The sequence below is a fragment of the Cervus elaphus genome, chromosome 12, assembly GCF_910594005.1.
Source record: "Cervus elaphus chromosome 12, mCerEla1.1, whole genome shotgun sequence".
Lineage (NCBI taxonomy): Eukaryota > Metazoa > Chordata > Mammalia > Artiodactyla > Cervidae > Cervus > Cervus elaphus.
Genome location: NC_057826.1, coordinates 85,031,897 through 85,047,440, shown reverse-complemented (window position 1 = coordinate 85,047,440; position 15,544 = coordinate 85,031,897). Strand labels below are relative to the sequence as shown.

Here is a 15,544-nt window from a genome sequence, read left to right as displayed (position 1 = left end):
TGGATCTGCCCTTGTATCGTATAAGCCTAAGATCCCCAGCTAGACAATCACAAGTTCACCTCTGCCTGCCCCCATATAACCCTTCTCTCCAGCTCCTAGGAATTCCTGATCATTTAATGGGCAGTTACACTGTTGGGGAAACAAAAGTGACTCTCCTTTCTTAGGACCTCCATTTGGTCTGAAGCCACGCATCCTTACTGAGATAGTTACACCGACTGTGACTGCTTTGTCCCCTGAAGTTTCCCTTGTGCATCGCCCTCAAACTTGTGTCCTGTGTAAACCCCACAGACACACCTCCCTCTTAATTTGGTTTTCTTTTGCTTTCGCTACTAAGGCACCATTAGAAAAAGCCACAGCCCAGAGAGCCCAATTTTGATACATATAAGGATGAAAATCTCTGTGCTTTGAGTTCTGCCCGGCACCCCCCTCAACATGCTGACGTGTGACTCCAGCCCTTTTTAGGGCTGTGCTGACTCTAGCAATGGATCCAGAACTTTGATGAGTACACAGGCACTACCAGCCTGGCACCTCCCGGCCACGTAACTAACTTAAAAAGCCACTTACGCTAGAAAAGCTCCCGGCAGGACCAGTACCCCTAGAACAGTTTTGCAGGGCTCTTGCTGTGTCATGGCTGTGGTCTGTTCCATCACCTTACTACTTTCACTAGTCCTGAGGAAACAGCTTGAAGCCATCATCAGTTTGACCCATTTAAGCAAACCCATCCTAGTCCCATGATCCTCTCTGATAATGGGCCAGGGAAGAGCTCAAAATTCTGACAGAAGCATCATAATGAGTCTTCTCAAGCTCTGCAAGGCCACAGTGAATGCAGCTCGTCACACCCGGTTTCCTTTGGTCTGGGGTGTAGTCAGATCCTTCTTCCCAACGTTTAGCTGATGCTACTTGTTCTAACCTATTGTATATTCTGCTTACGAATGAATATCCAGGACTACATTAGTATGCACTGGGAATGAGAATTTATACATGGTGCTGCAAGAAATGTTGCCATAGTTTGAGCTCTCTGCTTGTTGCTGTTTCTCAGCTAGCTTTATCTTGGGAATGTGGAAGATGGTTCCAGCACCCAAATACAGAATATTAGTCTTCCTGCAAATTGCCCTTTTTAGGAGAAGCACAATCATGGCAACCCAGGATTACACAGTGTTGTACAGTTTGCAAAGGCAAAGCCCATTCTCAACAGGCTCCGTGAGGTAAGAAGCAAGAATCCACTTTAGTGAGGATCCTAAGGCTTTGAGGGGTGAAATGATTTGCCCAAAATCACCTGTCTGGGAAATGGCAGTGTCAGGACTAGACCCCTGGCCCATCTCTAAACCACAGGCTGTAAAGGGCTAGACTAATGGTAGTTGTTAAAACAGTAAAAAATTTTATTAAAGACATGCTAATCCCACAGCTGGAATCATTTGGTTTCCTTGTTGTCCTCTTACTGTAGTTAGGTCTGTCATCTTGCTGTGTCTGCCATCTCCTGCAAGTGAAAGGAACACTCTTCTTTTCAAACATCCATCAGTCTGAGTGTTCAGGCCCAGGGGAGGCTCTCTTGCCTTCTCGTTCAGTAGTCCCGCACAGGAATGGTGATCTTCTGGATGAACTCGTCATACTTCACTTTGCCATTTGGTTCGATATCTGCTTCCCTGAAGAGATCCTCCACTGCAATAAATCACAGTAATTTTTCAGTTTGGCTTCACTGTCACATGATAAAGCATCCAGTTGGGGGTTGAGCCTCCCGAGGTCTCCCCTGAGCCTCCAGCTGACTGCTTCCATAGGTGAGGAAGTAACCCAGTGAACAGAAAAGGACAACCCACTCCCTCCCACTTGCAGACCATGGAATCAATTCTGAGTTCATCAGGCTTTCTGCAGGGGCCAGGATGGGGGGTGTACTGGTAAGGATTCAGTCAATGAAAGCACCTTGTACTTTTTTTTTCCTTCAGAAAATATCTGGCTCCTGTACCAGTACTTCCAGAAAGCGTTGGCCTGGATTTTACCTTCTACCGCCTACCCTCTCAGACACCCTCCATAACAGACATTCCTGCCGCTCCATCCTGGGCCCCCTAGCCCAGACTATGGCCTGACATCCCCCCACCCCAAGAGGGGGCTTGGTGACAAATGGTATCTGCCACTATCACCTCTTTCTGAAAGTGTTTTGGAGGTGGGATAGTACAAGAGAAAATAAATTCAACTGTGTCTTAAGCTCAAAGCCTACAAAAACTGCCATTGTTCTCTAATATTGCTCAGAAAAAGAAAGAAACCTACATTTACTGGTTCTGGATTCCTGGGGTAAAATACAAGCTTGTCCCAGGAGTTGACAAGGAGAGCCAGTTCAGTTGACACTTCTCAATGGTGGCTTCTCAGGACCCGCCTCACCCTCTTACAAAACTCTCTCACTCTATGTCAACTCTGCCAGCCCCAGACAGCCCCAGCACAACTCTGGACAGTGAGGAAGTATCACCTGTGACTTGCTGCTTAAGCCTCCTCCTCAGAATTGTAATTGCTGTGCACTGTGCTTAAGCTGATAGTACTTCTGAGTCTTTTTAGAACACTGAGCCTGTAATTTATCTTATTTCATGGAGAAGCTTCTACCCATCAACCACTTGGTTAAAACTGTCCCAATGGACAGGTCCGGTACCAATCACTGCAGCCTCCAGCTGTCCAGAAGAGGGGCAGCTGGAGTCTGACGGTGCCTTCTGGTTAGAACAGCACAGGGAACCGGTTTGCGAAAGAGGCCTCCCCCACAGCCATCTCAGCTGCTCCAAGGATGCTTCTGCAGTAAGCCAACTTTTCTTTCTATCACTGAAGGTAAAGGAGTCTTACTTCCAGTGTCACCTTTCCTATCTCCCATAGACAGAGGAAAAGGACATCAGTCTCTGGCAGACACTGCCAGTTTTTTGAAATGTTTCTTTACTGGTTAAACAAATGGGAGGGAGGTTTGAGTTTGGGGACCGTGGTATTGTTTTAGACAGATCATTAACCGCAAGAATGAAGACCCCTGCTGGCCTCTCTGCTAACACTCCACCTGATCCGTAAAAGGCTGAGTAGTGTCCTCGGAGCCCGGGAGGGAAGCAGAGCCTGTGATTCCCTGTTCACGTTAAAACAGCCACAGTGAAAGATGGGAGCGTGATAGCTACCAGCCTGGAAGAGCGGGGGAAGCTCCATCTGCCTTCTCTAGCGCTATTTTTACTTGCTTTGCACTGTGCCTTTGTGACTGCAGATGAAATCTTAGCAGGCTGCTTTATAGAATGTTAGCTCTTGCAGGGTCCTGAGGGATTGCCTATTGTAACCTCATTTCCCAACAAGGAAACTGAGGAGGGTGAGAGAGGTTAAGAAACTCACCTGAGTTCCCCCAGAATGAGGGGGAGCCAGGATTCAAGTCTGTTGTGATTTTTACCAAAGGCTAAAGGCCCGTTATTACTGGAGCGAGCCTTTTTCCTCCACCCACTGTGTCCTCCTGCCCCAATCACAGGTGAGTCCAGTGGCCTACCTAGAAATTGCAGCCTCGGGGGTTGGTGGGTGTGGACTCTGGTGGCAGCCTGGCATGGCTCCTGTGGCTGGACTCGGCCCTCAGCCGGCTGGGAGGACATCTGCAAAGGGCTCAGCATCGGGGTCACCCTCACTATGAACATCGGGCTTTCCCGGAAGGCCCAAGCCCCTCATCTGGCTCTGAGGCAGGAAGACAGGGAAGGTAGACAGGACGTTCCTTCTGGAAGAGCTCAGAGCTGCCTGACTCATGAGAAAAGGGAGCAAAGTAACATCTCAATTTAGAAACTTGGCCGCAGCAGCAACTTCAGAAGACAGCTGTGGGGAAAGGAGAGGGCTTGAGCAAGGTCGGGGGTGGGGGCCCAGTGTCTTAAGAGCCCTGTGTCCAGCTCCCAGCTCTGCTCGTCACAGGCCACACACTGCACCTGATTCTCTAATCAGTATGAGGGGCACACTACTGATCCTAGAGGTGTCAGTAGTCACTAAATGAAGGCCCACAGTGAAAGTTTAAAACATAGAGTAATGCCCAAGTAGATCCTAAGTGGGTTTCCCTACTGTCCCTTCACCCTGGCTACCTTCTGCCACTCACAGTTCCCTAGTTGTTTTCCAGGTTCCAGGCCAGAGTTCACCAAGCTTAGCATCTAGTCCCAACATTCAAATGCCATCAAATGCAATGTCTACATAATCCACGTGGCATGATTTGGACTTTGGTGTGCCCCCAACTCCTTGGTCACCTCCCACTGTTGGGAGATAGGGCCCCAGGCCATTACCTTCTTTGGGGGTGAGCTTCTCCCCCAGTTGCATGAGTCTTGACCGCAGTTCAGATGCCATGATGTAGCCTTTCTTCTCCTTGTCTGCCATCAACATGGCCAAAAGAATTTCCTTTTTTGGGTCCTCTTGTTTTATTTGCATATGCATGATGGTCAGAAAAGTAGAGAAATCCAGCTCTCCATTTCTGTCTAGGAAACCCCCAAACAGCTGAGTGAGCAAGGAGGAAAAGGCTTCTCTTGGGGATGTCAGCTGGCCTCCTGCCCAAGCCTTCAAGGCCAGCTCAAGAGCCACCTAATTCAGGAAGCACTGTGATGGTGGCTGTGTTCCTGGGGAAGAGGCTGCAGCCTGTCTTGCTGAGTTCCCACCATGGATATGCCTCGTTTAATCTTCCTAACAGCCCTCAGTGCCTGGATGTCTCATTTTGCCCACTAAAGAGACAAACTCAGAGCACAGTCGATTCAGAGCAGTGACAAGACCAGGATGGCACACCGCTTCCTCTGCCCCTTCTGGATGCTTCTCTCGCGCCCTGAACTGGAGGAAGTGCACCAACATGTCTATCCATGTCTGTCCTCCCCCTCTGACAGTCGCTGCAACACAGCTACAAAGACAGGTGGAGGATGGGGCTCAAGCCTCGCTCACTTGCCCTTCCCTTCACTGCAGCCTCCACCGCAGCCCACAACCCTCCTCCAGGCATGCCTGGGGCCCTCAGCCCAGGCCGGGCTCCAGCTGCAGGAAATCGGAAGTGCCTGCCCCTGCCCACGGCTTCCTGTCTGAAGGAGACAGAAACCAGAGGAAACCAGCACGCTTTGAAGACGGAAGCAGGGGCTCTTGCTGGCTGAGCCCCCCGTCACCAGGCTTGGGGCCTTCAGAGGCCACCCCGAGCCCGGCCTCAGGACAAGCTCCCAGTGCCGCTGCAGTCGCCCTCCAATGGGGCCTCGGGGTAACCCCAGCAGAGAGTGGGAACCCGTCTGAGAGGCAGGGCAATGGAGGTCCAGTTGGGCTGTTGATCAAGTGTTCCTTGCAGGCCATCCCTTCCTCTTTCCTTCCTGAGTGTCCAGCTACCAATGCAAACAGCCATCCTGGCTTCTGATACTCCTCCCTCTTTTTTTCTTAAAAAAAAAAAAAAGTTGCCACCACCAACAAAAAGCAAGTTGTTTTTGGTTGTAAAAGCAGTATGTTTTCTTTGTCAAAAATAGAGGAAATGAGGAATGAAAAATCACCCATGATCACATCAGCAGAGGATAACTTGGTAACATTTTGGGTGGGTTTTCCTCTACATTTTCTTGCAGTTTTGAAAAATTTTTCGGAGATCAGTGTTAGAAATGAGAATCTGGTTCCAATCTAATTCCACCATTGGCTTAAGGACTCAGAAGTTACCAGCTGGGCTCTGAATCTTGATCTTTATCTGTAAAACTTGGATTAGGATAGTGCCTCCTTCATGGTGTTGCTGAGCTAAGCAGAGGACACATACTAAATAAAGGGACACTTCCATCAAAACATGCTTGGGATCATTCAGCACTGTCTGGACTGCAGGTTTGTGACAACGGTGGTGAAATGTGTAGATCCCCCGGTCCTCTGGGCGGGGGCGTCAGCTGTTGCTATGAGCACACCTGGCCAGGTGCCTCCAGACCCCCAGCCAGAGAGGTCTGGCTGACACTGACCCCTCATACCTCTGAGCTGCTCACACCCGCCTGCCTGCCTGCGTCCCTGGGACAAGAGCTACAGGGCTCAGGGCCCACCCGCTCACCCAGACTCCCGTGCAACCGGCCCAGCCGGGCCCACTCACCTATCCCGTGAGTCTGCAGGTGCCGCCGCACCTCCCCAGGCGTCGGGCTGGCCCCCAGGCACCTCATCACCGTCAGGAGGTCCGTGGCTTTGATCTTCCCCCGCTGCTGCTTGTCGTATAGGGAGAAGCACTCCTTGTACTCTGCCAGAGCCCAGAAGGGAGAGTCAGGGGCGCTTTTCCACCCGCCCCCCCACTTCTCCGTCCTCTCCCCCTTTCTGCCCCTCCCCTTCCTCTTGCCTGCTTCCCACTCCTCCTCCCCTCCTAGAGTGGCCAGGCCCAGCAAAAAAAAAAAAGAAAAATCCAGGGCTGTCAAGGGAAATTGAATTTCAGGTATACCTCGGTCCATGAGGTCACAGAGTCGGACAGGACTTAGCAACTGAACAACATGCTTACAAAGGTATTTGTTGTTTATCTGAAATGTATGTTTAACTGCGTTTCATCGGTCAACCCATCCCCTTTCCCTCCTGACCTCCCTTCTGCCTCCTTCCTCCTTGCTGCTGTCCTCAGTTGACTAAAACCACAGTGGTGAAGAACCTGCCTGCCAATGCAGCAGACATAGACGTGGATTCGATCCCTAGGTCGGGAGGAGCCCCTGGAGAAGGGAATGGCAACCCACTCCAGTATCCTTCCTGGAGAGTCCCATGGACGGAGAAGCCTGGCGGACTGTAGTCCATGGGGTGGCGAAGAGTGGGATGTGACTGAAGCTACAGCACACACAGGAGAACCTGCTCGCTCTCTCTTTCCAGGGCCAGCCCAGGGGGACCAGGAGCCCACAGCAGGGCACCAGAGTCCCAGGGGATCTTAGCAAACGGCAACTTACATGGGAAATGATAATAATGCCTTGGGGCTTGCTGGAGGACCAGAAATCCCCTCTGGGAGGGCCTGGCAGAGAGGCCATCATACGTGGTGACAGATAGCACAACCCGGAGTTCTGAGTCCACTGCTGCAGCCGCCCGTCTCGGGGCTGCTGAACTCTCAAGCCGCACTCTCACACAGGCCCTGGCCCCACTCAAGACTTCAACAGGCGCTGCCCGAAGTCCTCCCAGCTCTGCGGAGATCTTCCTTACTGCTCTCCTCGCACCCTGTCTCCCCTCTGGAGGTGAAGTGGCCTACAGATCCACAGCTCCCCAGCCCAGTGGAACCAGCCCCACCTGCATCTCCCCTGACGCCCAGCCCTGGAGGCATGGGGAGGCCAGCCAGGAGCTTGGGAAGGTAAGGGGCCCTTACAGAGGCCCTGACCACGGGGTGGGGATGGGGGTGGAACTGGCCAAAACTCCCGCCTTGGGCAGCCCCCGGGACCCATGGGTAGGGCTCCAGCCTGAGCCCCAGTGGGAGCATGCGGGGCCCTGCACTGTTCTTACACCCTGCTCTCTCCCACTTCCCGCAGCCAGCTGGTTCCTCAGAGGCCTGGACCAGCAGCTCCTGAGCAGACAGTAACAAAACCAGCCAAAGCAGCTCCCACGACTAGCGCTTTCCCCCAGGCCCCGTGTCATCCGCACTGCGGCCCTGTGGGGAGGGGCACTGCTTGTTCCCATGCTGCAGACGGAGCGAGGAAGGCTGGAGCAGCCAAGGGCTCCTGGCAGCGAGGGCAGTGGGCAGCCCGCTCTGCCCAGGAGGCCACCCTGGAGCTCCACTTCCAAGCAGAAGCCACCAGAGGGCTGGAGAGCGGGAGAGATGGCAGAAGGATGCCCAAGCCTAGGGCCCCTTCAAGCTGCCTCATTAAGGCCACTCCCAGCAGCCTAGGATTTCAGGGGCCTTGCTAATCAAAGGCAGGCCAGGCAGTGGGGTTTAGGGACAATTATCTGCTTTGATGCCTGTGGAGAGGTTGAAGGGGAACCTCCCGCCCTTTCAGAACTTTCCAGAGACTGAGCTTTGGAGGGGCAGACCACCAACAGGACCCGGCAGCAGGAGCCAGAGTGGCCCAGGGAAGCAGGGCTTAATTGGTTCCTATAAAACCTGATTCCCTCTAAGAGGGCCCAGGCCACTGGGGATAGGGACAAGGGCCGCCCTGCACGCAGGGCTTGAACTCAGCCCCCCCGCCCCCCTCCACGGGACCTGTCTTGGCCACCCCAGCTTACCTTCTGTCTGGGTTTGCCTCTGCCCAAGGGATGGGCCCACTACCTTCCCGAGACCCCATCCTGTGACAGTTGACCACCTTCCGACAGTAGCTGGGTGGGGACATCACACTCGGGACCCAGAATGGACCAGACTCCACAGGGGGCAAACTACCTCCCTCCATACTCGGCTCTTGGGGGCCCATGGCCCCTGGTATCAGCAGGGCTAGATTCAATTGGGGGCCCATCTCCTCCCGTTACCTAAAATGTGTTCTGTCTTCCTGCCTTTAAAGATCTGGGGGGTCCTCTGAACTTGGCAGCCGGCCCTGAAACAGTAGAGCTCTTCTCTTTCTACTCCTGCCCCCCTCCACGACCTCTACACCTCCTCCCTCCCTGCCCTGCCCTCCACCTGATAGACCTGCCTGCCCTCCAACATCCTGTTTACTTTGCTCCTTTCCTCTGTGGTCCCCGCCTCCCGCCAAGGCGAACCCTGTGAGCACAAGGATGTGGGGGTCCTCTGTGCACCGCTGTATTTTTAATCCCTAGAACGGGGCTGGCACAAAAAAAGGACTCATAATTGTTGAATGAAAGAACACATTGGGTTAAACAAACTGGATTAAAATCCCCTTTAAGTTTTCCCTTTGAAAATGCAAATGCCCCACGGCAAGAAAGAATCCTCCCCAGACCCAGGATAACACCAGCTGTGCTGGGAATGGAACAGCTGACTCTGATGACATCTGTACATGGTGTAGACTTAAGGATGTATAGCATACAACTTACAAGTAATAAAAACACTGATTATAAATCCCATCTAGCCAATTGATTATCACAAGTGAATTTTTGCCAAGCTCTTGTATCCATTGCCAACCTACAGTTTGGATTTAACCATAAGTGAGGTAAGCTGCAGGTCAAGGAACGCAACTATTTTCCCAATGACTACACTGTCATTACATCTGATGAGTGATCTACTATTAAACTATTCCTCACCTTTGCGCAAATTACATCCATTAAACTGAAACCTTTCAAATCTTCAGCACTACTAATTGCAACAGAGCTATCTTTTTAAAACTTTTGTATAGACGAAGGGACTGGGACATTCTTTCATCTTCCTTTATTTAACAATGGTTCACAAAATTTCTAAAAGTGTACCACGTAGCTCATGCTAGCAGAGCAAGCTGGCCCCGGATGTCATCTGGGTGACATCCAGGCCCAGAGTCAGATGCATGACCGCCATCTGCTCTGTCTCTTGCTCACAGCAGCCTGATGAGGCAGTGTTATTACTTCCACTTCACAGATGAGATCATTGAGGCTCAGAGGTGACTGGAGCCCAGGCCCACTGCCTCCAAGGTCCCTGGTCTTCCCACTCAGTCTTCCTTTCCTGAACGTTTGTGGTCACTTTCTTTGTGTCAGACTTTAGGATACAAAGGGAATCTTACCTTCTTCCCTCCTGGGAGATTCAGAAGCCCCAGAGGGAGGGTCAGTGAGCCCCGGCACCAGGTTTGGTGGGGGGACGCTGACAGCTGGATTCCAGCCCTGAGACTCATCAAGTCTTGTCTTAAGACCTAGGTAGGAGAGGCCCCTATCCTGGGCCTTGGGTTTTAAAAGTCCCTGCTCTGGCCCCCCTTGAGGGGTAAGGATATGAAGGGGCCTATGGGGAGATGCCTGCAACCCACCTACCCTCTCTCCCTTATAGACGCTGCTGGTCCCCAGAGCTCTGCACGTCCTGCCCAGGTAACCCACCCTCAGTTCAGCTCCCTGCTTCAGCTCAGCCGAGCCTCCCCAGCCAGGTCTGGCCCCGGGGTTCTGTGTAACCCAACTCTGTTGACTTGGCCTCGCGGAAACAGAACCAGGCACTGTGGGAAACTGAAGCTGCCTGGGGGCAGCAGGTTTGGGGATTCAGGGAATAAAGTGCTCCAGATGCCAACACTAGGCTTGCTGTCAGGGCAGAGGGACCCCCGAGACCACCTCCACTGGCCTTCACCCTTTACAAATGGGGAGACTGAGGCCCACAGCCTACACAAAGCACCCTTTCCGAAAGCACAGCCCTGGGCCCTGTTCTCTTTCTCAGCCAGTTACAAAGCCCCCTTCTCAGGCGGGGCCCTCAGCCACAACCAGCTGGTGTCTCTCTGACCAGCCCCTCTCCCCGCCTCCCCCAACTATCAAGTTCTGGAGGAGAACCGAGTGTGCTCCCTCTCCTATCAGGCCCTCTCGTAAATCACACTGACCACTGTACCAGCGACAGTTCTTACCTCCAAGCCTTATCCCCCGCCCCTCCACCAGGCCCTTCCTGGTAGCAGTCAGCCCCTGGCTCGTGGGTGGGCCCAGCTCTCCCACCAACAAAACATGAGCAGAGCAAATTGCCTAATGAGACCCATATTTTGCTGTGAGTTGCTAATGAAAGAACAAACCAAACCTACCATTAATTTGGTCCTGGGAAAGAAACTTGGCCTGCAGCAGAGAGAGGAGAACAGTCAGGAAGGGACTCCATGAAAGCCCCCTGCCTCCCCAGCCCAGGGCAGCCTGGCCAGGCCACACAGATCCTCACTCACCATCGCGGGGCCTCCAGCTGCCACCCGTGGGCTCGCTGCTCCCAGAACTGCCTTCCTGTTCCCCTTCTTCCCGGCTTCAAGTCGAAAGTCCGCTCAGCCAGGTGGAGGCCCCAGTAATAAATCCACGGCTGCCATGGAGACCAGGCCCGCCGCCAGGGGTCAGATTCCGGCTTCCTGTGCACGGTGGATGCCTGGCTGTGGGGCGGTGGCAGCCTGGGTTTTGAGAGTTGGGGGCTGCACAAGGGCTTCCCCGGCACCCGGCCCTGCACCAGGAAGCTGATGTCCTGTAGCCAGAGGACAAAGGCCGCTGTTCCTTCCTGGGAGCCCTCCGTGGACACTAAGAAGGGGTCACCCAGAGAGGGGGTCGCTGGGTCCTCCTGGGCCTGCCTTCAGGGGTATTTCTCTTTGAGGATTGCACTAGGGGCTAAATAAGTCTCCTGGGTGTCGGGCACTTTGCACACCCCCTTTAGGCTCATCACACACCACCTCATTAGCTCAGTTCAGTCGCTCAGTCGTGTCCAACTCTTTGCGACCCCATGAACCGCAGCACGCCAGGCCTCCCTGTCCATCACCAGCTCCCAGAGTTTACCCAAACTCATGTCCATTGAGTCAGTGATGCTATCCAACCATCTCATCCTCTGTCGTCCCCTTCTCCTCCTGCCCTCAATCTTTCCCAGCATCAGGGTCTCTTCAAATGAGTCAGCTCTTCGCATCAGGTGGCCAAGTATTGGAGTTTCAGCTTCAGCATCAGTCCTTCCAATGAACACCCAGGACTGATCTCCTTTAGGATGGACTGGTTGGATCTCCTTGCAGTCCAAGGGACTCTCAAGAGTCTTCTCCAACACCGCAGTTCAAAAGCATCAATTCTTCGGTGCTCAGCTTTCTTCACAGTCCAACTCTCACATCCCCACATGACTACTGAAAACCCACAGCCTTGACCAGACGGACCTTTGTGGACAGAGTAATGTCTCTGTTTTTTAATGTGGGAAGAAAACTCGCGTTTTCTTCCACACCACAGCCCAGTGACGGCCACCTCCTCCGCCAGAGCCTTGGACGCCACACACAGGAGAGAAAGGCCCCCCGAGGAAGACCTCGGTGCCCATTCCACAGCCCTGTGCCTCAGCATCCTGGCCTTATGTTGAGAGTCAGTGGCCAGATGGCCAGTTTTCAGCTTGAGTCAGTTCCCTCCCCTCCTTCTGGGGGTGTGGTAGGTGCCCATGCTGGGGTCTCTGGCCCCACCACAACCCCTGGTAACCAAGGGGACTCAGAGGGAGACCTCTTAAAGGACTTTCCTGGTCAGGAAGGCTCCCCTTTTCTTCCTTCCCCTCCACTCCCCACTGCAGCTCCCACCCCTTCCAGCAGAAGCTGCTGACTCTCCCATTCCTCAGCGGTTTGTCCCCAGCCCACCCTCCCCACACCCACTGAGGAAGTGAAGGGTTGGGTTGCAGTGATGGGCACAGCTGGGTCCCCCCTCTTCTCCCAGATCCCTACTGTATCCCATGCCCACAGCTGGTGGCTGCCCTGCCCCTGGGGCTCTGACTGCAGGGCCCATCCATCCCGTCAGGACCGGCAGGTGCGGCCACACAGGTTGTGCACTGCACCAGGGCTCCTGGTCTGGGGACCAGCGGGTCCTGCAAAGGGCTGCATGTCTGCAGAGGGACCTGTTGGTAACTTGTAGAAGTCACATGGATTGGATGGGGGGGTCTTTGTCCCCTGACCATTTCCTTGTGAAAGGCTCTCTTTTCCTCTACTTCACACCCATTTTGAGACCCAGAGAGTTTTAGCTGGAGGTTTCTGACTCCTCCCAGTTGGGGCTGAGAAGAGGGAAGGCTGCTGGGAGCAGGAGAGGAGGGAGCTTCTATCAGCCTTACAGGAAGAAGAGGAGAGGGGACATCAGGTGGGGCCTTGGAAGGGCCAGGTCAAGGGCTCACTTGGAATCACCATGTATTTGGAAAGGGGCTCCTGGGGGAGACATGACCACTGGGCTGTACCCCCAAGGTCCTGAAAGCCTTGTAGTAGCCCAGCCTCGAGACAAAAGAGCCCGGAGACAGAGACAATTTATCAGATGGGGGGATCTTACGTATCTGAAACCACATCTTGGAGCAACACGCCACTGTGGACGACAGACGGCAGGCAGGACACGGCAGGGCCTTCTGCTACTCTGGAGGCGGCAGCGGCTACCAGTCACAGAGCACTGACTTCAGAGGGGCTCATCAGTTACCAGGGGAACCATCTGGGGGCACGGGCAAGCGTGTGGACAGTCACCGATAAAGGCCTATGATTAAGAGGACTGGATGGTCCTGTGAGTGAAGTAGGGACTGGTGGAGCAGGAGATACACAGAGAGCAAGTGAAGAGCCATCTTGAGTGGCCTGGCCATACACGCCCACACATCTGGCGTGACTTATAATCCTGGCCCTGCCCCTCTTCTGAGATGTTCCTGGGGTCAGGTGTGCAGAGGGGCATTGCAACCGGACATCACAAATATAATTACAGATTGTTGTTACTGCTGTTTAGTCTCTAAGTTGTTTTCGATTCTTCTGCAACCCCATGATAACAGTAGCTGGAAGAATACCAAGAGTTCCTGGGTGGTGCGGTGGTAAAGAATCCACCTGCCAACACAGAAGACACAAGAGACATCGGTTCGATCCCTGGGTCGGGAAGATCCCCTGGAGTAAGTAGTATTCTTGCCTGGGAAATCCAATGGACAGAGGAGCCTGGCGGGCCACAGTCTATGGGGTCGCAAAGAGTTGGACAGGACTGAGCATACACATGCAATCAAGACACAAAGTGTGCTAAAGATAGTTAATTCCCCAAGAGGTGGACCAACTTTGGCTGAATTTTTCGTGGCAGTCCACAGAAGGGAGACCCTGCAGTCAGACCTACCAGTGGTGAGGCCAGGACTTCCCAGGTGGCTCAGTGGTGGGAAGTCTACCTGCCAATGCACGGGACATGAGTTTGATCCCAGGTCCCAGAAGATCCCACATGTCTCGGAGCAACTAAGCCCCTGCACCATAACCACTGCAGCCTGCACGTTCCAGGGCCTGAGAGTCACAACTGATTTGCCCCTGGGCTGCAACTGCTGCAACCCGTGTGCCTAGAGCCTGTGCTCCACAACAAGAGAAGCCACTGCAGTGGGAAGCCCGTGCTCTGCGACTAGAGAGTCGCCCCCACTCTCCACAACTAGGGAAAACCTGCCTGCAACGACGAAGACAGCGCAGCCATAAACACCTAAATAAAATGGTGAGGCCTCCACAGTCACCTGGTCCCCAGATTCCCTCTGCTCAGGCTAGGGAAGAAACGTAAGATGCTTAACAGGCACAGTACAGAGAGATCGTGGCCATGAAGCCACACACAAGCAGTGACAGCGTTCTGAGATCACACCACCCCAGCCTGCGGTCGGCGTCCCAGCCTGCAGTCCCCACAGCTGGCGCCGGAACCTGGAGAGGGGGTCTGACAGACCCTAGGGGTCATAGAATGGTGACTTTCTCCAGTAGAGGCCTGGATGAGTGACCTTAGTAGTGGTCTCAGCTGGGGCTGAGTGGAGGACAGCTGAAGTCTGTAAGACCCTTTCTAATCCTATTCCCCACGAAGCGGCAAACCCACACCATCAGAAACTTACCTGCCAGTCCCAGGCCATGTTACACCGGGTTCCCCTGGGAGTAGGTCCTGTGGTCAGGACAAAAACAGTTGGACTTGGATGGTGCTGACTAGTTGCTTTGGGGTTACCATGGCGTAGTCTCTGGGTTGAATGCTCCTGGCATATTCAGTTATAATGTGGGAGGCTTGAGTTAGCCTCCTAGTTCACATGTCAGAGAGCGGATTTCCTGTCTCACTTGCTGGTTAAGTAAGTAGCCCATCCGTCCTTCCGCTTAGCCCAGCAGCAAGGGAGGAGGGTTGTAGGGCAGGTGGAAATGCCAGTGTCTATGTCATCTTTTATAGGCCAGCTCCTGATTCTCATGGCCCATAAAGTGGTTTCCTAGGTCACTACTGCAGCCCTTTCCCCACAGGGGGCGTGCAGCCACCAGCACGCCCTCTCGTGGTTTCCTCGGGATTTATCCAGATGCTGTTACAGGCCAGTCACTGCTGTCCACCTGCGCGATCACCCCAGACCCACCTATCCATGTGCCTGTATTTCTTGGGAAACATTTTCAGGAAACTTCCCAAAGAGATCTCGGTCAAGAGGGACATGAATCTCCAAGGCTCCAATAATTTACTGTGATACCTTTCCCATTCTAAATATTCTTTCATATCTAATTTTTATTCACTTTAAGTTTTCTTATCAAGCACACTCAAAACTGTGTAAGCCTCAGACCCCACAATCAGATGTATGCCCACTTAGGTGATATCCATTAAGTCCTTGTATGGAGAACGGGCCTGGGACAGGCTTTGGAGGAAACATGGAATCAACGTAGGGAAGAATTGAGGTTACTGGGAAGGTGGGGGCCCTTGTGCTTTGAGAGGCCAAGGCTGGAGCTGGCTTACTGAACTAAGATTGTGCAGATTGTGAACTGCTGAGTGAGGAGGGGCACAAGCCACCCACACTGGGGGCAGCAGACAGCGCCCTCAGCATCCAGCTCCCACTCTGGGGAAGTGAAACCCATGGGGTCCTTTTGTTTGAAGGCAGTTGGGCTTCCCTGCCAATGCCTGCCAATGCAGGAGACGCAAGAGATGTGGGTCCAATCTCTGGGTCAGGAAGATCGCCTGGAGGACCCCTTGGAGAAGGAAATGGGCTACCCACTCCAGTATTCTTGCCTGGAAAATCCCATGGACAGAAGAGCCTGACAGGCTACAGTCCATGGGGTCACAGAGTAGGACACGACTTAGCAACTAAACAAGTTTCAATACATCCCCACCAAGGAAGTGAAATCACAAACATCATTATTTCAGATCCCAGAAGCCA

General features: G+C 53.4%; 1 protein-coding gene and 1 long non-coding RNA gene across 2 annotated transcripts; one reads left to right on the top strand and one right to left on the bottom strand.

Moving 5' to 3' along the window:
* Nucleotides 1–1,355: 1,355 nt before the first annotated feature.
* On the bottom strand, nucleotides 1,356–10,793 carry CALML4 (calmodulin like 4). The gene is given in 5 exon segments (XM_043919823.1): nucleotides 1,356–1,659; nucleotides 4,254–4,442; nucleotides 6,041–6,181; nucleotides 10,512–10,542; nucleotides 10,644–10,793. Coding segments are annotated over 5 exon segments (594 nt in total). The 5' UTR covers nucleotides 10,779–10,793; the 3' UTR covers nucleotides 1,356–1,561.
* Nucleotides 1,636–4,646, top strand: LOC122704804. Its single transcript, XR_006343942.1, has 3 exons — nucleotides 1,636–1,775; nucleotides 1,941–2,775; nucleotides 4,447–4,646. It is a non-coding gene; the product is annotated as an uncharacterized LOC122704804 (long non-coding RNA).
* Nucleotides 10,794–15,544: the final 4,751 nt, after the last annotated feature.